At 38.0% G+C, this 25,151-nt stretch overlaps 1 protein-coding gene across 5 annotated transcripts in view; it reads right to left on the reverse strand.

The window, feature by feature from the left end:
* LOC106178946 (GTPase-activating Rap/Ran-GAP domain-like protein 3) overlaps positions 1-25,151 on the reverse strand; it is a 105,031-nt gene that overhangs the window by 23,242 nt on the left and 56,638 nt on the right. The window contains exon 1 of one of the 5 annotated variants that reach the window (XM_013562353.2): positions 8,612-9,852. The exons of the other annotated variants lie outside the window; for them this stretch is intronic. Within the exon in view, the coding sequence (XP_013417807.1) occupies positions 8,612-8,763 (152 nt within the window). The 5' untranslated portion in view covers positions 8,764-9,852. Of the gene's footprint in view, positions 1-8,611; positions 9,853-25,151 lie in introns of those variants that run through there. 5 annotated transcript variants of the gene reach the window in all.

Genomic DNA, 25,151 nt, shown 5'->3' on the forward strand with positions numbered 1-25,151 from the left:
CAACTTATGTGACCTTCAATAGCAATGAGAGAGAGAGAGAGAGAGAGAGAGAGAGAGAGCTGTGTTCTAGCATATGTACCATAATGTAGTGCTTTATCACTGAAGCTCTGAAATCACATATTTCTACGAAGAAAATCAAGAAACATTGCAAAAATTTCCCAGAGACACGAAGTCTTTTTTCTACTTTTCTCAATATTGTTGTGTGAGCACTAGATCAAAACGATAGCATCTTCCCGATGGAATCGACTGACATGTCCATTACTCATAACAGCTTCTGCGAGGTTTGGCCTCGAAACCTACTGATGTGTTTATGGAATTCAATTGTGTGTCTGTGTAAAAGAGAGAGAGAGAGAGAGAGAGAGAGACCCATTCAACAATATTTCTCTTTCAAGCAACGATACCCAGTACTGGTAATATTTTTCTTTCATCATATGACTTCAGAAAAAGTCGACCACATTTGTAATAAAAGTACATGCAGTAGGCCTATACAGGCGGGAAAATAGTACATGTATATGAAACAATATATACTTTATTGAGTGACAACATCATTTCATTTTACCGCATCTCAATACGGTTGATCTGTGCCTTTTGATCTACTAGTCATAATCCTCAAAATGAACGGATCGTGTGTTTGATCTCAAGCGCGAGAGGGATTGCCTTGCTGAGATTGATTTTATCAATTTTATCATTTCCATGCTGCAACTTCCAGCGTAAACTACTACTAGGTGCTGCACATAGGGATTCTGCGGTAAAACAAATCAGTTTTGAAGAATATATCGGTGTCCACAGTGCGTGGAGCCAATTTCCTGACAGAAAGTGTCGTTCACAAAATAAAGGCAAGTTTGGCGTAGTCAAACGACATTTTATGGCGACAACAATCTCCAGAGCTTATTTACGCACATGTGCATTCTGCACATGCTCAATTGCCCCCTAGATGGGTAGTCTCCATTAAAAGGAAGCAATGAGTTTTGCAGGATAATACTTAAATAAGTCATTACGGACATTACATTTCGGGTCAAGATCCCCATAAATGACACCCAATTTTTTAGAAGAAAATAGCATCTACCGTGACATAGCTTTGATATGAATCCCTTAAGCCGAGTTAATTACTCTCAGCAAACGCAATGTTGAATGTAATATTCCACTAATACATTTCATAAAAATTATATTCGTACTTAGGATATTTTCCTTAAGCCTACTGCTTTTTCTTTGCGTTTTCTAAGTCATTGAAAGTCATTGGTATTTGTCACATTTCTTGCAATGCTACTTATCAAGCATATTCACACATGTAGCAAATTGTTTTCCACAACAATAATAAATATATAATACAAAATAATAAAAAAAAACTATTACTGTTGCAAATAAATCTAAAATACAGTAATCAGAAAAAAAAAATCAATAAAAGAGTGATTTACATCAGGGTACGTGTGAAGACGTAAAACTATGAAATGAAAAAGACAACCCATTTCTTTAATTCAACATCAAGGCCAGCTAACTGCTCCAATAGAACGATGAAATAGAGAAAAGAAACTCACAGGAAGTCGATAGATGGCGCACACTGCCGATAACACAAGATAAACTGACTAGTGACAGACACGCAATGCTAAATTCGTTGTTGCTTCGACTCGTGCAGGCGCGTAAAAGATAAGACTTAGTACAGGGCTCTGTCCTTCGTTAGTGGTAGAAGTAGGACATTTAAAACAGGACTTATCTTCAAGTAATTTCCGCTTTTATTGTGTGCAATTCATCTGTAGGGGAACTGGGGGGGGGGGGTTGAGGTCGCGTTATCAACAGTGACAAAACAGATATTAATGGTATGACATTTTCAGTGACATCTCCGTGAGGGAGTCTTAACATTAATAAAGTTTACATACTGAAACTATACGACATTTCAGTTGCAATGCGTAAATGTACACGTAAATGATCAAGGTCAACACGAAAGGACAACGGAATAAAGAAAAGCATTTTCTAATTAAAATGCGCATTAAAGGTTTTGTTCTCTCCACAGTATAAACGCTGGTAAAGAAATTCAATTGAGTTAAGATGGTAATGAGACGTAGAAGAGTTCTTCTCAGTCTCAAGAGAGATTCTTTTATTGAACACTCGCTATCAAACTGCTACACTTGCCCTAGCACATTCAGTGATGTTAATAAAGACGAAATGTGTCTGGTTCTACGTAGCACGGCTTCAATTATCGAAAACTCAGTAAAAATGGCATCTTTTGGGGGTGAACGATAAAGTACAAAGGAAAGGAGCCAGACTACAGCAGGAGGTATATATTATATCAAATTAATCCTTAGGGAAAAATAAGACAGAAAAAAGAAAGTGTGCCTTCGGGAAAATGTTACTGTTGAGATGTTCTCGAATGTCATCGTATGTGCTACCCCACTCTCTTTTTCTCTCTCTCAAACACACACACGCACACAGACACACACACAGAGAGAGAGAGAGAGAGAGAGAGAGAGAGAGAATGTGCACACACCACGAATGCCACATATAACAGCAGTACAATCCACAAGACGCGAGCAGAACATGCAGTCACTGCATATTGTTAGGACGATTAATGCCGCCTCCTTCTCATTACTAAAATCCAATTGATATTCATGTTTTTATTCTAACCCCGTCTCACGTCTAAGCAGGTTAAGAAGGCGTATGTTCATTCCAAGAAGCCAGTGTTACAAGAACCCAGGCTACAGTACAGTCCTGGTGTGCCCGGACAACTAGAGGGAAATACAAAACTAGTTAGCAAGAACCGTGACTCAATTAGCTCTGCGTAGATCAGGTGAATACAGCCTTATCAAGAAAGAATCCATGACACATTTCACGTTTCTCACGAGGCAGTTGTGCTACTGCCACCAGTACCCCAGTGTGGCAGGGCGCGACTTTGTTTTCGTGCCTTAAATGTAATAGCTACAAAAACGTACATCTAAAAAATAAATAAATAGATAAATAAATGAATAAATAAATAAAATAATGATAATAAAAACAAAAACAAAAACACAAGGGAGGATTTTTAAAAGACTGAAAATCACTTTCCGCCATTGTGATGTATCGTTCCCTCGTCTCTTTTACAAAAAAGCCCCAAGACAAGCTTTGCATCATTCCCGTTTTTATACTAGACCTTACTAACGGGCAGTCTGCACGTCGCTCCTAGGAAAACTGCGGTATTGCACACAGTTACACATAATACTTGGAAATTCAAATATAAAAACAGCAAATTGCCAAGCACCACGTTACAAATAAAAGGCCATTAACACCCACAAAAGGCCCAAAGATTGCCATTTGGGAATGTTTCACTGGGCAGTGCATTGCTAGTTTAAATAGGTGTATCGATTTTTTTATATTCCTGCTTGTCTTCGGACTTTCTTTGTAAGCTAATCTTATCTATTTTGGCGTGAAATAAAGATGTTTCTTTGGGGGAAAAATTACCATTTTATCCCTCATTGTTGCCCGTTAATTTTAGTCTAGAGTATCCGGTGTCTGGCATGAAAATAATTGAGGAGCGATGGCATGGATAGATTTACACTAAGTATATGTAAATCTGCTCTATATCCAAGTAATTATTTTTGAAATCTCTTATGTACCGAAAATTAAAGGTACTATAATAATAGGGTCTAGTAAGTTTCGCTTAAACAGATACAATTGTTGCCATTGTATGTTACTATGCTTTCTGAGAGAGAGAGAGAGAGAGATATTTAAGAATGAAGTGGTGGTTATAATGATGCTTCAAGTCATTATCATTTCCCCCCATTTTTTACAACATCGTGATCACGCAGACATTGCGATAATCAATTGTGTTCATTGCTTCGTACGTTTCAATTTTGGTCACTACTCAACGCTGGTTGGTGATCAATCTAACAGGCCCTTGCCTGCCAGAAAACATAACGGGAGAAAGGAACAAAGAATCGATCTTGATGTTTGCAATAGACGAACTAGTACTTTTAATGATATGTTTTGTAGCAGGTGATCTTTCGACCCAGTCTTACCAGAGCATAAGCTTTAGGGAGATTCTACTGCAATTTCCTCAAAATGAATCTTATGGGATACACTGTTTTGGGTGATCCTAAAAGACATTTGATTTGGTTTTAACACTCAATTGTTTATCGTGAACAGCTGTATACATGGTACAATTATGCCCAGTCTTTTTGAGTATTAATGTTAATTTCCAAATATGCTACCAACCGTGTGATGTTGACGAATTCAGAAAATATTACCTGGACTGTCCTTCATATTGGGCTATATCGATACCGCCGTCACAGAACAAAAAGGTATGTGTTTTATAAAAAGTAAGTATATGTATGTATATGAATTCTCAATAAACACACACACACACACACACACACACACACACACACACGACAAAAATAATCTCATACTTAGATTTGAGTCTCCTCTCCTTTTAGAACAAAACATAGATTCGGTGAGCTTCTTAGCCTATGGCTATATAAAATACATTACGCGGTATCCCTATAGGACATCACGCCTCCAATGACAGAGTTCCATAAAATAAAACAGCAACTCTTTACAACGTAATGTACATTACACAAGCAAATGCGTGATTAGCGTTACGCCTCCAATGGTAAACTGTACAATTCCATAGAGCTTAAACGGCAGCTCTTCATGACACAATGTACTATACCATAAGAAATAACGCGAGCATTGTTACTGTTAAGAGACAAAAGCGGTCGCTTTATATTTACATCGGTAGTGTATAAAATCTTGTAAAGACATCTAGTGGGAATTTAAATGGGTCTGATAGAAACAGTAATGTTCCTGCTTCACTTTTTGCCATTTTTCATTTGAGTTGTACCAATGTGATAAGCATATGTTGAACATTTTCATTAGAAATGGTATTCTATTGTTTTTTTTTTTCAAATTCGGGCCTTCGAGTGTGTCTGCTAACTCTTCCTGCTAGTCAACTTATTCATTATTCACCACCATATTTCGTGTAATATATGGAATTGCCTATTGTCAGATCTTAGTTGGTTGATGAATCAGATTTTCCATACCATTACCCGTATCCATTTGTCATTTGAAATGGATCGGAATTATTTGCCTTTAATATTTTCCTAGCCAGAGTTAGCTTGGGCGTTAAGGAAAAACAATTGGAAGCTCGGGAAGACAGGAGGGTTATAGTATTTGCCACGACACACCTGAAGAGGTACACAAGAAGGTTTCGCGTTTTTTTTTTTTTTTTTTTTTTTTTTTGTTAGAAAAAGATGGGTTTGGTACACCTAGACTTACATCAAGGCGTACACATGTATTATACATTTTTAGAAATCAAATACGAGGTATTCAACGTAAATCAGCCTAACAAGATAAACTGCACAAAGAGAAAAACAAGACGCCACCAATACAGTAGGGAGCACTGTAGAGTCAAATTATTGCCGGTTAACGCTAACTCCAATTTAAAGACAAGTGTTACAGATTCGAGTTTTGTCTTATTTTCAACATAGATATCGAGCTATAAATACTATGCATGGCAGCCTGATACCAGTTAATATGTATTTATTCCGAGTTACACAGCCATTAAATTCGCAATCTAACTGCGTCAATACTGTAGTTAATCATTAACAGGAGAAAGAAGGAGACCATAAGTATTTGATGAGGTAAATATTCTCAGGATACAAGAAAAATATTGGCTACGTTAATATATAGACGGATTTGTGGCTAGCTCCAGTATTTGTAACTGTGATAATTCTGCTCAGGCAGCAGCACCATAAATCGTTCAGTGCCATGAAACCGTGTCAGAGAGTATAACGAGATGTGTTTCTATGACAACTAAAATGTGTATCATGTTTTACAAACGATGTTCTTTGTCAACAATCTTTTCTGACTGATAACTACACGCCGATTTTATAATCATAGTAGTGATTTTCTGATTCCAGGAAATATACAATGACACGAAGTCACCTGCGCCTATGCATGTACATAGCCCATGGCGTTATATCGGCATACGGTACATATATTCATTAAAAAACACAACTGTGCAGCCTTGAACATATTTGTGTGCATGCAAATATGTTGTTTGTTTTCAAATGATCTCCTGCAATGTTAATTCGATTATGCGTAGGCGTGTATGTGTGTGTGTGTGTGTGGGGGGGGGGGGGTGTGCAGGTGTGCCATGTTTGCATGTACGGGTGTTCGTGCGTGCGAGCGCGCGCCTGCAGACATATAAGTGCCTGTATATTCATATACGGTACAAGGACATTTTTTCTCTTCTATCACACATCCTCATCATAATTCCCCTTTTATCCCGCTAACTTACTTTTTTTCATTCAAATATGAAAGCCATTTTTCCCCAAACACCTTTGGAATAACCTAAAATACACTACAATGTAGCAATTCTGGACGTAGGGAACACTAAATTGCTTTAAAGCTATCTCTCTCCCACACCTGGCCTAAAAACTTTTACACTGTCACTGACTATAAAGGATGGGGAGTTTAAACAACAATTCACATTTCATTACACTTATTACGAAACGATGCGTGCTTTTACCAGCAATAATTTTTATATTGCGTCAGGCGACTTAATAATCGCTTTTATCTAACTGGCATGGTGATTTGCTCTCTGTCGCAAATTTATCTGTACGGTTCGTAGAATCAGGAAATTGAATTAAAACGCCTTCCATTGCGTAACAAGGCAACGTAAAAAAAAAAAAAAAAAAAACGCTTGCTATCGCCACAGAAATAAACATTCTAATTCAGTTAATGGAAATGACAAGGCGCACATGTTATGTCGTGACACGTTTTGTAGTAATGGTATAAGGAAAATAGTATACATAAAAGATTAAGACGCCTAATTAGGTCATAGTTTGACCTGCGTATGAAGGAGCATATCATTTTGAATACTGTAAGAAAATAATATACAGGCAAAAGAAATCGTGAAAATATAAAAACGCCAATACCAGTGCTAACTTCATACAGCTAAACTAAAATAACGATTATTCACTTGATACGTTACATAAATACAGTTTAACTGCCCATTTTTATTGACCGTCTGACCTTAACGTTTTCCATGCCAATAACCCAAGAAAAGAGAGTCGTGAGAACCGAGCACTTATACCCTCTTCCCCTAATTCACTGGCAAACTCCAGGCAAGTACCATTAATATATTATCCACTGTCGCTCAGACACAATTATACGACAGATATTTGATTTTAAACCGCGCAGACATGTCTGGAATAGTACAGAAACAGCTTCGTAATCAGTGTGTTACTGTCAAAGCCGCTATCTCAATATAAATCCTATAGGGAATCAATACACAAAATATGGACGGATGAGTTCCTAATACAAATGTTCGTAGTTTACGTCTCACCGCTCACTTTCGTTCGAGTACACAGATGGGTTCATCATGTTCATTTATCCCCTATGATAGAATGCAACCGAGTACACGTAAACAGGTGTTTGGAATGGATAAAAATAGTTGCTTGTGGGGGCGAAAGGTAAAGTTTGAATCATTTTAAACGATTTTTCTGAGTCATTTAAAAAGACATATATAATGGGTTCGTTAAATGCTACCAGCACTTCCTCCTCTCTGCCTCTTTAAAACTGTGCTCCTGACACTGTTAGAAGATTAAGATATTCAGAAAAAAATTCTAAAAATTCTACGACCAATCTACCTGCTTGACTGCACTTCGGGTAATAAATGGGCAGAGAAGAACACATGATATCATGCCAAACATATCGAGACACAAACGCATACATCTAGAAGATGTTTAATCGTTTAGAAAAATTGAAATGAATACATTAGCCTCTGGAGTTTCAAATTAACCATACAATGAAAGGCAATCTATAGCATTTCGGCGTGAGTAAAGTAAACACTGCTTTGCGTGATAAAATCATTATAGCCACATTCTCGTATTTCTAAGACGCAAAGGAAGACGGAAAAACTTAAAAGCACTGACGCTACTATTTTTTTTTAATTTGGTGTAAAGTTACAAGCTCATTCAAACTCTATTTTTAAGCACACAAAAGATAGACTAATAGCGTGACACACCCGCTTTTTTAAATCAACAAGAAAATCATCAGTAGTTTTATCACGTGCTTTTACTCTGGTTACATGTGACAAAACACTGGTAGGCGCAACGCAGTCACCGTTGCATTTTCGTCTATTGAATACCGAACCTGTGGTATTTCAAGAAATAATTCATGTCGACCCTGTCTATATAGTTATTCTTTCATATAGGATGGCACTGCAAATATATTAGCCTATTTGCATTTAACGTACTAGTATGTGACAGCAGGGATTCGAATAAGATAAATAGGCCTACATATCTGAACTAAACCAGCTGAGACAGGTGTTATACTCATCACACGCATAAGAATGTGTACATAAAACACATTGTTTATATGTGAAATATAACCGTACCAATATAGTTGGTGTATCACATTTGCAATGAACTTAACCGTTGAAAAAATTTAGGCCCTGTAAAAAAGTTAAGACTCTAGATTTCTCCCCGCATTTCATCTGCAATGCACTGGTCTATTTATGTAGCTTTCACTAGTTTAAGATGACGATTAAAGAAATATCTGACTTCTTGAGGTAATGATGATTAAGATATTGCTTGTTAAAAATGTGGTCATATGTAACCTATACCAACAATATTACCTGTACGCTCTTTTCCTGTAATAGTCACTTGTTTCCACCGCGAACATCCCAATATTAGCCAGCCCTGACGCCACTGGTGAACGACTAGCTGCTCGGCGAGGCGACAGAGAATTCTCAGACCGAAATTGAAGTTTCTCCCTAAAAGCGGCCATGTTTTTCTTCTCTCGGTGTCAAATCGGAGGAATAAAGTCCTAAACCGTACGTGCTGTCATGCCAAAGCTAGTAGCAAAAATCTAAGCTCGTGTATTGATGTTTACCCTAAGTGAGAAGCGCCCGTAATATCGCTGATTGCCATTTGGCCATCTATTTGTCTAGCTGTTCAATACGGATGAGCACGCGGATATGTCTCGGAGTCGTTTAAGATTCGCGAAACACATTGATGCGTACTCCGCTGATAGATTAACTAAACAGAAAGCGTTGGACTGATACAAGTCAAAATGTTACACTGTCATTTGTAAGCAACGGCAGCTTTCCGTTATATTGATTCAACAGATTACGATTTGAAATCAGTCCAGATACACAAATAAATCTTCTGTGCGTCAGGTAAGAATTGGTCATTACTGGACTGGTGACGTCGGTGTTGCTCAGTTCTTATACGCTTATCCTTTTTTAATAAGGGTTGAAAAACATTAAGATAAAATTATTAAGAAAACCGCTAGGTTGGCATCCGGGGTTCGGGAGATTGTAATTAGTGTCACCAATAGATAGCAGGATGAATCTTCTTGCTGAGGAAAAGATGGATTAACAGCGTTTTCCTGGTACGAGTTCCTGGTAATCAGAGGGCATTCTGCCAGACACTCCTGCGTCTTGCAGGGTCATCCACTTCTTGCAATTACACCGAGGTTACCTCTCCCACTGACGAAAATACTACTGACAAGATTTCCGATCGGGTTCAGTGTGATTTTACCAGCCTCGGAGTTAGACACGGCTATTTCGAGATCGCAAACTGTGCTATGTTGCCCTAGTTTGCCCTTTCAGTATTTCCATCTGCCAACGCCTTGTGTGTCTCATTATTATGTCTGATGCACGACGCACCTACACTGTGCGCCAGCAGTTGGCTGAAAAAGGCTACTCAACAGATGTTCTAACACAGCGCACTTCAGGCAGTTTGACAGCCATTAAATGGCTCTTGTCTTAACCGCTAATGTATACATTACCACTGTGTCTAATCCTTGACCCAAGATAAAATTTGTTCTTAAAACACGAGTGGCTTGATTTATGTGTATGTGATAAACCACAGCTGGTCCCTTATTGACAGTTTTTACATTTGTGAGTGCGTGTGTTATGCACGGTTCTCAGCCCTGGAAGTCGGAAGTCGTATGTCATCGGGTGTGCTTACCGGTTCTAGGTTCAACATTTCATCGATCTTGGCTTCCGATATTTATTCAATTCTCTACCTTAAGGGGTCTTCCTCTCATACATTGTGCTAATTTCGGCGCTGAACTATTCTCTGACCGCAGGGTGCGCTGCTAGTCTGTTACAGAACTATTGTATCGCCTATACTTTATTTTGCATGCTATTTTAGAGGCCCCAGATATCAAAAGCTGAAGGTGGCGATTGTGAAATTTGGAGGTGGGTCAAAATTTCGACTCCTTGTACAGTGTAGCGCGCATACATGGTGTGTACAATATTTCTGTGGGGCTTTTAGCATATTAGTAATACCGTACTGACCGAATGGGATCGTTTCAGAGTAGAATTGACCCATTAATACCAGGCGTACATGGTAAAGTAGGCTCGTTTACAGAGGATGGCAGGACATAAAATTCACCTTTGTGTCCAACGAGTCCATGGTAACGATCTGTTCGCTAACTCACTTGTTGTGTATTCACATATTTTTATTTTATAATGACCAGCCAACACAGTGCAAAGTGCAGAGCACGCCCACACGTAGCTTTCCACGAGTTTAATGATCAGACACAGTGTTGTTAATAAATCTGGAAACTGCCATACCGCGTTTTGAGATTGTTGGAGCAGTGCACAGTGATTTACCATGTACTGAGTACGTGTCTCTGTACATCAAAAATAATCGTGTAAAATTGTGCACTTGTATGATTTTTTTCTGCTCAGAAAATGAGATAAAAACCAAAAACGCCCTGCAATCTGGTCGCTCAACTTAGCGAGGGCGGAAGCTAACAGCGTACATTGTAGACCTGTGCAACGGTACCTTAAAGGGAATCACCCAGCACTGTACAGTGTATAAGGCAGGAGATAATAAGAACAACCACGATAAAACCAAGTTAATCAAAACAACGCCGACACGCAGGCGCCAAACAACAACTTTTAATTAGGAGCTCGTAAAAAATCACACCCATCTCCCCAGCAACCGTCATTTTGGCGATTGATGAAATATGAGAATACCATTGTAATTATTTTTTGAGCACGCAACAATTATGTCGACCTGTACCTACCTGTAATTTTTTCCTCTCTTCTGTTTTCTGTATCACACTATAATATTCCCCTGTGATGACCAGAGAAGGGACAACTCCTGTGTTGATATATGATGCCAAACCACTGAGGTGAATGCAAACGTAGGACAGATATTTTCAAGGTAATGTGTGTATATGACATTGCAGTTCTATTTCAAATGCGTAACAGACTTTTACTGGGATTTTAAAATAATAGTAATCCCGACAGAACTCTCCACGAAAAAAAGAACTATAGTCTGCAAATAAAGGTAAAATGCACTTGAAATTTTGAAGGAAATGTGCGGTTTGAGACGTCAATTGATACGGCTGTTACTCCATTAATTTCTTTAAGCAGCCTATTCTTTCCGTTGGTCAATACGAAATCGAACAAGTGTCTCTTCCAAGATTTCTTCTTTAAGGTGAAAAGAAGACTTTCATTTTAATTAATTGCATAGAATGCCGCCATGAATCCTCATGCCAGAGCGTGATATCTTTTTCAATCACGACAATGAGAATAGAAGCTGATTTGAATTGAATAAAGCGTTTTTATCGATTTTGCTAACCCATTATGTGATTATATATGTTACATGCTTCGAACCCTATTTACTGTCTCACCGCAGATCTCCTAGCCTTTTGGTAAACCAACATGTCTCCCAATGAGCACGAAGTCCACACAAAGCATCATTTCAAGAAAAAATTCTTACCACAATAACATGGTCTGTCACTATTTTTAGAGTGCTCTAATAGTTCCTCTTGTCTGGCCCAAATAAAGGTGGTTGCGTGGTCGGAAAATAACGTTCATTTTAGGCAAAAAAATGTCATGCATCTCTTTGTCATGTTAACCCCCACACAAACGCACCCGCACAAACACACACACACACGCCTACAATATACTATGCAAGCATGTTATTTAATTGTGCCGCCCGTGGAAGACCTACTCTTGACTAGAAGAGAAAAAGAGGCTCTTGTGTACTGGGAGAAAGAAAAGGGCTAACACTTTATAAAGATCGCCCAAAAATTTTTCTACACTCCATAATGCTTATGTAACTTATATAGCTCAGACTGTTTCTAATGGCCATACAATAAAATTACCATAATCGGAGTTTAATTACCAGGTGGTACATTTCAATTGAATACCCTTATGTATTGTCCGAGTACCTATATCTAAGTTACGGTATACATATTATCCTCGTAGAAAACAAAATAGGCTTATTCATCACCATTAAATATCCATTTTGTTCCATTTTGGAAAGCCATGCTCAATTTGTTACAGATGTTGGGGGGTGAGTTTCGCAGAATCGGCGATTCGTTTCCACGACCGTTTCCTCGACAGTTGGTCATTAATGTGTTCTCTATTTCCGCTAGGATTGATTATGTTCTCAATCCATTCTTATTTCCTTAGATGTGGGTCACAGGATGTATTATCTTTTTCTAGGAGATCATTGGCTTAGATGCACTAGTCAAACGATTTCTTAGGATACACTAAATGAATTTGGCTGGCGTTACAAATAAGCTACTCAAACGGACACACGCTGCCTGTGATTTGACGAAATATTGTTAATAACTAGATAAATTACCATCAGATATATCCTTCCAAGCGTCATTTATGAGAGCGAACCGAATTGTGGGAACAGGTACAATACAGAAACAAAATTAATCTTTGCGTTTTGTCGGATCGCGAAATTATAACCTTCAAATCATGTTGTCATGAACCCCTGTGAATGTTCAATCTTATATAAAGGCAATAGACGTATCTTTTTCCTGAATCAGCGGAAATAACACATCGATAGACTTATAGTATGGATATTTTTCTTTCCCCCGAAGAACTTCTTGGCAACACTGCAGGAAAGCGGAAATGGCTTATCTTTCGATATCCCCAAATTGGTACCGACAGAACATTACATGGATTACTTCAGAATTATTGAAAGCCGTCATGGTTTTTGCAATGACATGTCAAACCCTATGTCTACATGTATATTCACGACTATACACAAATTTCTTAACTGGTGAGACACGCTTGTCACAGCGTTGAAATAATTTCAATCGTGACTTTGGCAACAGGCATACATTTAGTTCAGATGAAAACCCGATGGCGTACTACGACTAGACCGGTTGGAGACACTGATGTGTCGTCCTCATTTGGTGATGGCAATTTCAATTGGAGAGCACGAATGTCAGGACGTTACAATATCAATTACATGTATAATCAAAATCTCAATATCAAGTTTATCTTAACTCTCTTTGGCGACCATCCCTGTCGGTAGTGTCTCCTCAGAAGCTTTCAGAATCAAACATAACCACCGCCACATGCGTCATATTTTGACAAAGTAATATCATAGTTAATAATATACTAAACACCATTCAACAGCCTTCAGCCGGTACTGTACCAGTGTTGTGAATATACCGTGTACAGTCAACCGCCATTTGTGCCATTAGAAGAAATCATCAAAAAGTAAACATGCTCATGATCGCATAATTTATCATAACGAAACCCCATGGCAATAGACGGATTCAGTTCAGGATAACTTATATACATTCACCCCGGCCTCCTGTTGTTTAGAAGAACTTGGGGAGGTACATGTAGCAGAACCAACGCAGCGTCTTTCAGAAACCAAACGTCGGAAGCTTAAGAGCTCGGTAGTGTTTTTTAAAAGGTAATATCAAACCGCATTAAATAACCATTATCATTTATTTCCACTCCAGTGGGATTTTGGCTAAAGTTCGACAAATATGTTCCGAGAGATTACTAAGAGATATGGCATGCATTTTCAATGTCGATTTCTTCAGTACAAGTAGGACAGAATCAAGTTAACCCATTGTTTATGACGTACGGTTCAATCTGACGTCAATCCTGTCGCCGGTTACTGTTGGAAGTAGATGCTCCCCATAAACTGTGTGTAGTCATTTTAATGCAGCTTAAACGGTGGCAGGAGAATGTGACAATTAAAGTAAAAGACGTAAAGATAGAATGTTAAACGGACATCATACGAGACCGTCATAGCGCTATGTGTTTTTATATCTTTTTTAAATATCCTGTCCGTATGCCCAATTACACGCTGCATACTGTTACAGTAATGTTATTACTGCTCACTGTTCAAAACTAAATTTCAGGGAACGAATATCTTATCTTATCGTTCAATTAGCATTCAGATTTGATGAATTTTAAAATTGACTGATAACCACCTTCCCCCCTCCCCCCCCCAAAAAAAAAAAAAACGATATCAAAATTACAAATAGAGTGATATGTTTAGGTTCGCCGAGGACAAGGGAAATGTTCCGTATCAGGGTATTCAAAAGCGGCCAAATATCATCGGAGCAAAATAGGAAATCATTTTTTGCATACTAAGACATCAAAGAGATTGGAATTGGTTTTTACTTAAAGCATAATTTCAATCAAGCGAAGCACTAATTTAATCGAGAACACTTTTGATCATGAAATTGCACGCCGACTAGCATTTGCCTTGACAGGCTCAGAGACATTTCTAAAGTAATGAACTACAAGGACAATATCAAAAGCTGAATGCGTAGTAAACCTGGTTTGTAATCTGGCACCAGAAAATGTGCACCTGAATACTTTGCTGCAATTGCTTATTTTACACTAAAATACCAATTTAGACAACATTCAATCTGGCAATGTGTACAAAATATTTTATGTTCAACAAACACGACATAACAATATTTTCACGTTTAGACAAGCGGTCTTTTTTTCTTCTGCTATCTGTAACAACACATGGCAGGTTTTTTAAAACAACAACAACAACAACAACAACAACAACAAGAACAATAACAACAACTGTCACCAGAACATCGTGTCCAGCATATTGTGTCTCCAAGTCATGAATACCGACTCGTGCTCTCTCTCTCTCTCTCTCTCTCTCTCTCTCTCTCTCTCTACACACACACACACACACACACACACACACAATAGACATGCACACACACACACACACACACACACACACACACATAAAAGACACACACACGAGTGTTGTACCGTCTTTGACCACAATTATGAACGCAATAAATGACACCATGCAGTCGGTCTTTCAGCGGATACATTACAATAAGCACAATATGAATGCTCGATGCGTAACGCCTGGGATTAATTTTCCCCTATTTTCCAGTCATCATCCTTTTGTCTAATGTAGCGGCAGATTGATAGCGTTAATTAGTCGTCGGTATTACGTTGCTTTACGCCAATTGTCGGGGTAGCGTTAATTATTCTCTGATTCACTATCATTTAGATGGAGTCAAGTCACTCAAAGCCACTATACTGAAGGTGGGTGTTTGTTGAGATTCACCAGTACATAGCTCAATCAAGACTCAACTGATTCTGCATAACTTAAAGGTATCCTATCCATATTTTCCAGCCAAACATAATTTCCCCCGAAAAATAAACAGGTTTCGAATCATCGCTAGTCCCTGCTCTTGGATTTACTCTAAATTTACAACTGAATAACTTCTAAATACTGGCGAGTCACTTGGACCACATGTACATTTCAAAAGGAAATATCGGAATCAGGTACATGTATTTTTATTTGAGGGGGTTTATCATTTTAAGGCCTGAATTGTGAAAGAGAGGTATTTTGCAAGAAATACTCAGAAAATACGACTTTGTGGTATTTACAAACGCGGATAATACGCCTTTGATGATAAAAATACTAGTGTACAATTATAAATAAACCTGACAAATATTTTCGATACAACCAAATGGGACAAATTAACACATGCTAATTCTGTCCAATATCAATATAAGGTAATTTTGAACTCCGTCCTGTAATTAGATGATTTTCTCTCACTTAGAAACCAAACAATCACTGATAAAAATAATAATGGAAACTGACAGAGAATAGCTTCGCAGGAATATTAACAGCATGAAATGTTTTCCACGACATGCAAAATGTTATAGAACATCACCTTGGGGTCCTTGGAAATTAAGTTATAGGCAACCTATACGGTTTGAATAATTGTTTTACTAAAGCCGTATGTGGAGTGAGGTGAAATGAACACCCTAATTTGTCATTTCCCCTGATGTGAGACGAACTGATCTCACGGGTTCCCAGAAATTGAAAAATTATCTTCATTAGCGTTCTGGGGATCGGTTTCTGAGAAAGAGCAGCCAAATTCAACGTTGGGATTTTATATTTTTTTCACATAAACGAAAACCGTTAAAACGATTACTCGGAAATAGTTGACACAATACTGTATATCTTTTGAAACTAATTGTAGCAGGCCTTGACCCCTTCGATCAAGGAGTTACTCCTTGCTTCGATGAACAGGAAAAACGGGTCTATGGAAGATGTCTTCAAAGTAAAGTAGCACAATGTTGGGATAGAATTGTTCAAATATCTGTCAAATAAAACCATAAGCCATATATAGAAAGGCATTTATCAATATTGACATGAACTCTTTCTATGCCCCCACCCCATTTCTGTATATAACTACAGGGTAAGACCGTGTTCGTGGCAGAAACTACGGGGTACATGTGTACCCCGGTAGGTGGGCGATTTACAGAACACGAAATAGCGTGAATTCTTTATAATGAAGCAGCGGATTACATGTGCATATCTTAAGCAAAACGAAATAACATCGTACGATTGTCGCTAATCTCATTTGTCAGGAACCAACGTAAAGCTGATTTTAATCTTAACTTCGTTATCTCGGAGAAAGGTTAAGGAAATTAAAACGAACGAGCTGACGTCTTCTTCTTGTGTTATACGCACTGGAACTATGCCTTCATAGCAAACGGCCGCACATTGCGAAACACACTGACGAAAACCCAAACACTCAATATAATTAGATACATGCCTCGCGGCATTGATTTCCTATAAAAAAGGATATCAAAGTGCGTATAGTTTCTTCTGAATGTTTTTAACAATGCAAGAGGCAAATAACAAAAGACCCTTGTACATGATTTGTTTTTGAAGGCATGTGGACTTTTTAGACAATCACACTGCAAGCGGAGTTTGACCCTTGTCTAAAACTCTTAACCTCATGTGAATTAAACTCATTGCCAGGAAAAACACTTGGAATCGTCCCAATTGAAAATCATTAATGTGTTTTGAATACGCTTGACATGGCTGCCTTTCCAACCAATTCCCGCGCTGTTACATAACACACAATTGCTCATCACGCCGAGTATCGCACTGCGGAAAACGATTATCGGTAAACAAAGGGCATTTGTCTACAATTACGTTTTTCATTCATTTATCCTGCGAATACAGACTGCTCAATCACAGGTCCACTGGGGCTTCACTTGTGTAACAGGTTAATCAAGTTGCTTCAATGAAAAGTAATGTACGATGCGGTTCCTGTTCAACTCCCAAGCGATTTTGTAATTTCCTTGTATCTCGATATTGAACAACGATGGACTGTTAATGATAGGTGACGTGGAGTCAAACAGCACAGAGCTCATTGCAGTAATTTTGTTAGATTAAGCACCGTGAAGAAATCGTCTTCGGATATCTTTTGAATTGTACAGAGACTACAAAAAGATATAAATTTGCGGGGAGGGAAGGGGACAATTTTTTTTGAATGACACGAGTTCGGCCAAACTATCTGTGCTCTAAGTAAAGAATACGTTAATTCCCATACACTGTACTGTTATAGCCGGTTTTGGTTGCGGTTTTGGATTCAAACACATTTCAGTTTAGAGTGACTTGAAACCAAAATTGGCTTTTACCATAGTGTTTATTGTATCGAAGCACCAAGTTAAAGCGTCACCTTGGGGAAAAAAAGTACAGGTCCAAATGCTAAATTCTGTGCTTTGGATGTACATTTTCTCTCATTTTGTAAAGATTGCAAAAAGATTTCAGAACACGCTCAAATATGATTATTATCGATTGACACCATGCAAAGTCACTCTTTACCTCTTTTATTTTCTCACCTCCAAACGTATTTAAGCAGCAGAAATAATTAGAAAATTGAAATGCAGCACGCATCAAGATACATTTCCTTCGTTCAACCGCTTAGACTTATTGGAAATTCTCAGAAAAACAAATTAACTTGTAAAGAAAAAGGGGGAGAAAAGAGAGAAATGTCTGTTATCGGAGTTCTTTTACATGTTTCTCTTCTGATTAACTTAAACATAAGAGCAACAACAGCCAAGGTCCTAGTACGAAGTCACAGAAAACTGGATGAATCAGGTTTACTACACGAAAAAACGCCCGTAAGATGTGTTTTTGGTGGGAGTGCAAAGCTGGCAAAAATAACATGTACAAGTACATGTACAAGTACAAGTGTACATGTACAAGTGTAGTCCACAAAAGTTATATTCAAGCAGGGTACAGGTGAAATACGGATACGGAATGAAAAGTACCAAAAAAAAGATATTACATGTATAAAAGATATTCCATGTATAAATATGTAGGCCCTGCTGGAAGCATGGAATGTCTACATTATTGAAAAAACGATAAAATGCATTCTTTGCAATTCATCCGCTCACGAGCCGTGGCACGCCATGTTGTATACAGTGCTCAGTTTGATTTTTCTGTCCAGGCCCGTAGCCAGCAATTTCAAAGGGGGGGGGGGCTTTTTCTGAAAAAGTGGACCTTTTACCATATAATCCCCATGTACCTAGGTCAAATTTTACCCAGAGTGGACCTTTTTCTAGCAAAAAGGGGGGTTCTTTCGAACCCTCTCACCCCCCCCCCCCCCCCCCGGCTACGGGCCTGCTGTCGAACACTGGAATTGCACTGTCTATTGTACTGATTTTACTGCCGAATGACAAACAAATAGCCAATGCTGATGAAAGAAAATAATGAAAATAAAAGCACCTCTGTTCCCAACTAAAGACCCTGGACAAGTGCCCCTTTTGAATGGTGTAAAACTTTGATAAAAGTCGGTGCATCAGAGAAGAAAAGCATTCGTTGCCACTGATGAACAACGTTTGTCTCAATCGGCACATTTGCTATGTGCACCTCAACAACCGCAATGCGGTTTCATTCATGTGTCATGGTTCTCATAACCAGGGATTCTCATTGATTGGTAATGAATTGGTAATGGATTCTTGTTATCGACCGTAATGAACTGTCGACTGTCCTATAACAGATCACAGTAGATTGAGAAGCATATTTCATAGTCTAAACCGTCCCATTTGTCTAACTTCATCATAATTAATGATTCTGTGAATCTTCTCCGAACCTCGAAATACGAGGCCAAATGCACTGAAGGCGAGGTTCCTTCGATGTGCTTTTATTTACACAATAACAAGCAAGGACAGGAGAAACTGTAAACAATATTTGGCTTGAATCGAAATGAAAATAAACAAAATTGCAGGCCTTTAACCAACTGCAGAAAACCCAATTTAACTTTGGCGCAACAAAACAAGGCAACAGTGGTTTTGAATTATGCACAATTTAGTGAACCACATACAACAAGAGAAACACAATACAAGCGAGAATTACATTTGTGAATTTGGCAAGAGCAAGAAAAGTAAACATTTTGAATTAACCGCTGTTTCAAGGACATCCGCTCAAAACATTTTGAACGTTTAAGAAAATGAGAAATCGCGGCGTTCACATATTTAGCAGGCGACATTGGAGGAATGCATTAGGGCCAATGCGATATTTTGTATTACAGTTTCACAGCATTACATGCTTCTCATTAAACAAAACAATCTTTCTCGGTGCAGCAAAGGGCAATTTCATAGGCGATAAATCACGTCGCCAATATAGCGATATATGGTGATTTATTTCAATGTCAAAATGTCACGATTTGTACAAAGAAATCGGCAGCTCACGGTCGCGGTTTAGTACATCTATTGAGTATCACTATATTTTCAACACGCACTTGCATTGTTGGACAATGTGCTTTCAAACATAAAACCTCACACGTGTCCTCCATGAAAAATTATCATAAAACTCCGGTTAACATCCACTTACAGTAAAGAATGGGTGTTTGTAGGAGAAATTAGAGAGATCTCTTTTTTGGTGCACGCTTATAAGCATGTGCGTTTTTTCTTTCTTTTTTTTTTTTACAAAACGTGCTAGTGGCATTGTCTGCTTTAAGCAAAAGACAAAACAGCAAAATGATTTGTAAAAAGGTTTTGGTAACTTTTAACTACATGCAAATTTACATATCATTTGTATTCGTACATGATAATACATTAGCTATTGAGTCAGTGAATGATTCTTCATCTCTTATCTGTTATTGCCAATAGTTCCACATGATGGATCTCTCTTAAAGACGCACAGGAAAAATACCAGTGAGAATAAAAAAAAGCTCTGGGAGGTTTATTGAGACAAAATTGCGATAAGCAATCATGATTCAGTCTTAAATCGCTCCTCTGGGAACCGCTACCCAAGACGATATGAATATTCTGAGAATCGCCGATGAAGCTGGTGCATCCACAGCATTTCCTTTTTATGCGTTGAATGATGATCGGCGACTGGTATCGACTTTTAGGGTTAAAGGAAGAAAGTGATGCCTGGCTGTAATCTCCAATTTCCACGAATATCTGGTGTAAATTGATTTCGTATTGTTATTACTCTTGTAACCACGTTATGGTTTACAAAGACAAATTACGAGTGTTAGATTAAATTAAACACAGAATCTTTATTCTGGTCGTTATGGCATTTAATGTTGACGCGATAAAAAGCCGGAATCCCTGTCCTCATAAGTAACCTCGACTGATCCCTGTTGAAAAACGAACGACATAATATATCCTAACCCCCTCCCTGCTTCTCACTTTCTAACAGCATTTCCTCATGTACACAACTACGGGTCACATTTCTACTTTCACCTTAGCGTATTTGCGGTCGTTGTTGCGTTTGGTTTAAACGATGACTTAGATCACAGGCCAATTTCTTGAAAAAAGGAAAGAAAGGTGATTTTTCTTTAATATGTAATTTTGCATGTTCGCGAATTCAAGCTGCCACAAGGATTAAAGAAAGAGAGAGAGAGAGAGAGAGAGAGAGAGAATGAGGGGGGAGAGAGAGAGAGAGAGAGAGAGAGAGAGAGAGAGAGAAGGGGGGAGAGAGAGATGGGTACAGTGATTTTTAGAGAATGCAATTATTTTCAGTTGCTAATCGAGATTTTTGACATGAAAATGTGTTTGAGTGAAATCAGTACACTACGTCTCAAACGGAAACATCATTGAGCATTTTAGGGACACCTCTCTGCACAAATCAACAGTGCAGCCTTCCACTTCATGACCAATTAAAGAGATGACAGGGAAGCCATTTCATCCTGGTGAAACTCAATTTTAGGCACTTGTCTATAATTGCACAGCATATGCCATTATGAAATGCGGGTAAAACTTGAAGCGCCACATAAATGTTTTTCTTTTCAAGGTTAAATTATGTGCACTGGAAACAGTCGCATCTACCATTCAATGTGTTATACCATTAAAACCAACAACACAGAACAGGAATTAGGTATGCGGAATAAATACTTGTCAGAAGAACTCTTATCGACGTTGATGTCCATAGAATTGTACAAAAAAAAAAAAAAAAAAAAAAAAAAAAAAAAAAAAAAAAAATTCTATCAGCAGAATCAAAGGAAGAATAATCGGCTTTTCCCTGGAGTGTCATCTCAATGGTTAACCGCAGTACTGCATAGCAACTTGGTTGACACCTTTCACAAAGCCCGTACAAACCGCCATTATTGTAACAGTTCCCACTAAAAAAACTCTAATAATCGCATGAAACAGTAGTCATAAAAACGCTCTATATGGTTACAACACGGTAATATTTGTAGCAATCTGTATCTAATACAACAGAGTGCCAATTTTCCATCTTCTACAAGCAATTTTTCAGTCTCTAATCACTTCATTTTTATCCATGCGGATCACTACGCTCACAAGGCGCTAAATATTGCAACAGAAAAAAGATTGCGGCAGATCAATGACGTAAAGTGAAGCAAAAGCTATCCATCTTTTGATCTGCGAAAAACAATTACTGGCATCATCCGCTCTACTAGACTAAACAAAAAGCACCGTCCCATCCCATAACAAACAATGGATAACACGTGTATTGAAAACTACACTGTGTTAGCATTTGATAAGGTAGCAAAAGCTCGCAAAATAAAAACACAAAAATCGTATTCAATTTCAGCATAACTGTGTTGATTTCAATATTAATTTCTTGCATTTAAAATGAATTATTTATGCCTGTCTCAATTTGTTAATCTCTTTAAGTGCACCTCTGATTAATGTTATTGGATGGTCATTTGAAAGGAGGAGGAAGAAATGTGTTGAAAGGCCTGGGCTGCATTTTAAGCCAGGTCCCGTTTTCACAAAAAAAAAAAAAATAATAATAATAAAATAAAATAAAAAAATCTTAAGTCAGGTTTCCTGTCTAAGAACTTAATTACCAAGGTAACATGGTCACATGGGCACATCCCACCCTATCACCCACAGTGTTACAGCACTCTCATTGAAATCGTAGGCAGCTAAGCCAGGAAACTGACTTAAGTTTTTTTTTTTTTTTGTAAAACTGGGACCAGGTGCCATGTACCCCAGAACTCTCGATCCAAAGAAAACATAAATATAGAATAAAACTGATGAAAGAGAAATGCATAGTCTACATATCGCTTCTGACATTCCGATGTTTTTGAATAGAGCTAAGCTCAATTTATAAATACTATGTGTATAGTCAATGTCGGCGATATAGTTAAATAATACTATTTCATTAAATAATATTTAAAAAAATTAAAGCACACATAAGATAAAGTACGGCAGTGAAGACACCTGCACCCAAACGCATGAGGAAATAGAATATGTGTTCAAAGCACTCTGTTTTCATAGAACTGCCAGGCGTTCCTCACTAATGTATAGAGAGACTCGATTAAGCTGGTTAGTTCTGAATAGAACGTGTTATTTTTCTTCCATTAATTTTGTACTTTTAACCTTCCGGTAGCCAGTGATGTGAATACCACCCTGACTACAGAAGGTCAAGACAATGGTTTGGGATTTGATCGAAAGAAAAGTCACCTTCAAAACTACTCCAGAAAGCAGGGCAAACAATTTGCCATATACAGGTATATATTTGTTTGTGTATATAAAAAGAAGAGAAGGCTATCGTCTTTAGAATTTCCTGATTTCCTTTGATATTACTAGCAACTATCTCATAGTCAAGTAGATCCAGGAAAAAATGAATGTTTGAAATATTTTTTAAAATGTGTAAATTTAAATCGTAAATGATAAAGATATTCTTTAAATTCAAGCCAACATAGAACACTATTCGGGATTTAACGAGGTAAAACGAAGTGAAATGTGACCTAAAATTCAGGACGTCCGTGCTGTAAACTGATCTTACCATTAAGTTCTTAGATTACCTAGAATGTGAACGTTTGCACCGATGTTGACCTTATAACCGCGGTATATCGGGCTAACGATGCCACCACAACCGCAGCACTCCCGATCCGCGGTTTTCTTGCCACCACTTACAAAAGCCCTTACTCCACAGTGCATAAGTACCTACATGTATATAAACTCACCACCGATATATCATGTATATTTAATTAACGGCGGTCTTTCTCGTCAAACCTTATAGCCTACGATGGCTAAGTATGTGCTTTGCACTCGTTATTGCGTATGAGATAGGTTTTGTTTAATATTATTGCATTTCTGCCGCTGAGATCGTATTTTGGCTTGCTTGTATACCAAGTACCAGTACATTAATAAAGGCGCTTTACAATAGGTACTCAGAAGGGAACGGGTTTCATTAAAATACATTCAGGGACGAGTCGCCTAGCTTTAATTAGTTTTGAAATAATGCTCTCCGAGACTTCATTTATTCAGTATTCACTTATTTGTCTTTGGACTACTTATTATTGTTATGGCTGTTATTCTATTTTCTATGCTGCTTTCTCGATACATAACTTCTCTGAGGCTATATTGCCATAACATGGCATCAACGTCCAAGGCTATTTTCTCTATTAGGGTGCATTCTATTTGTGGAAACGTTTGGAGCAATTCTGACGAGGTTTTCAGTAAAGTGGAACGGTTCAGAATATTTGACATAAAATACAACATTTTATAACAGAAGAAATTATTTTATCTACCGGTACTTGTGTGCTTGCGTGAAGGTGTGTGTGTGTGTGTGTGTGTGTGTGTGTGTGTGTGCGAGCGAGTATTCTACCCGAGTACCAGTAGCCTACCAGTACAAATAGACATAAGCAAAAAGCCATTCAAACAGACAATAATATCTCTATCGACGTGCATATATTACTTGCCTACTGAGAAACAAACACACCTGCTGGTTTGCAAATTAGCCAATACAAATTTCAACAGCTTAATCCTCGACAAATCTTCCTTTGCTATTGCTACCAAGCTAGGTACATAACTATGTAAATAAAGATCAAAAGTCATTTTGCTTAAAAGTAAAATCGAACGCCCTCGAAAGAACAATGCCCATCAATAAAAGGCAACAATGAAAGAAGCCGCAACGTGATGTACATGCGTATCACAGTACGACGCAAATAGCGAGAGGTTATGACACCGCCTTTTTATCGATAAAAGGAACTAACCGCAATACAAAGCAGTTGAAATGTGTCGCGACCCTTTGGATATTGTTTCGTCGCTGGATTTGTAAAGTTATGGATAAAACATTTTGTTTGTAGCTTTCAATCAATAAACAACCCGTCGCTTTACAGAGAAGCACAATTATTTTAAATATTGTTTTGCTGGTAAGACATACACAGGCGTCGAGACCAATGCTGGAGTTAATCGATGGACACCCCGGCTAACAACAAATCAGTTCAACCAGCTTACAGTCAAGGTTGAAATGAGTTCTGGCACTTTGTCGATGCACGTAAATACAACTGTGAATAAACATTTTAACACCGGTGCATCTGACTGCATGCTAAACCACTAAACCAGACTAATGCAGTAAAGCTATAGTGTTTCCTATTCTTCTGGTTTATGCGGGGTGACCTACATTTGCACTTCACAAAATTCAAAGTAATTTCCTTTGAAATAATCACATTAACATCACAAGTGTCATCGGAATAAGGCGTCATTATCCTTTCTCAAACAACATATCAAATTGCCATTACAAACGGCCATTGTCAGAGTGAAAGAAAAACAGAATAACGGCGTACCTATAAATGAATCAGTGTAAAAAGGATAAAGTACACTCACAGAAAAAATGTTCTTGGCATCGACCAAACAGTCCCAATTTACTTTTCAACAT

The sequence above is a fragment of the Lingula anatina genome, chromosome 3 (genome assembly GCF_051362555.1).
Source record: "Lingula anatina isolate TDL-2025a chromosome 3, LinAna3.0, whole genome shotgun sequence".
Classification (NCBI taxonomy): Eukaryota; Metazoa; Brachiopoda; class Lingulata; order Lingulida; family Lingulidae; genus Lingula; species Lingula anatina.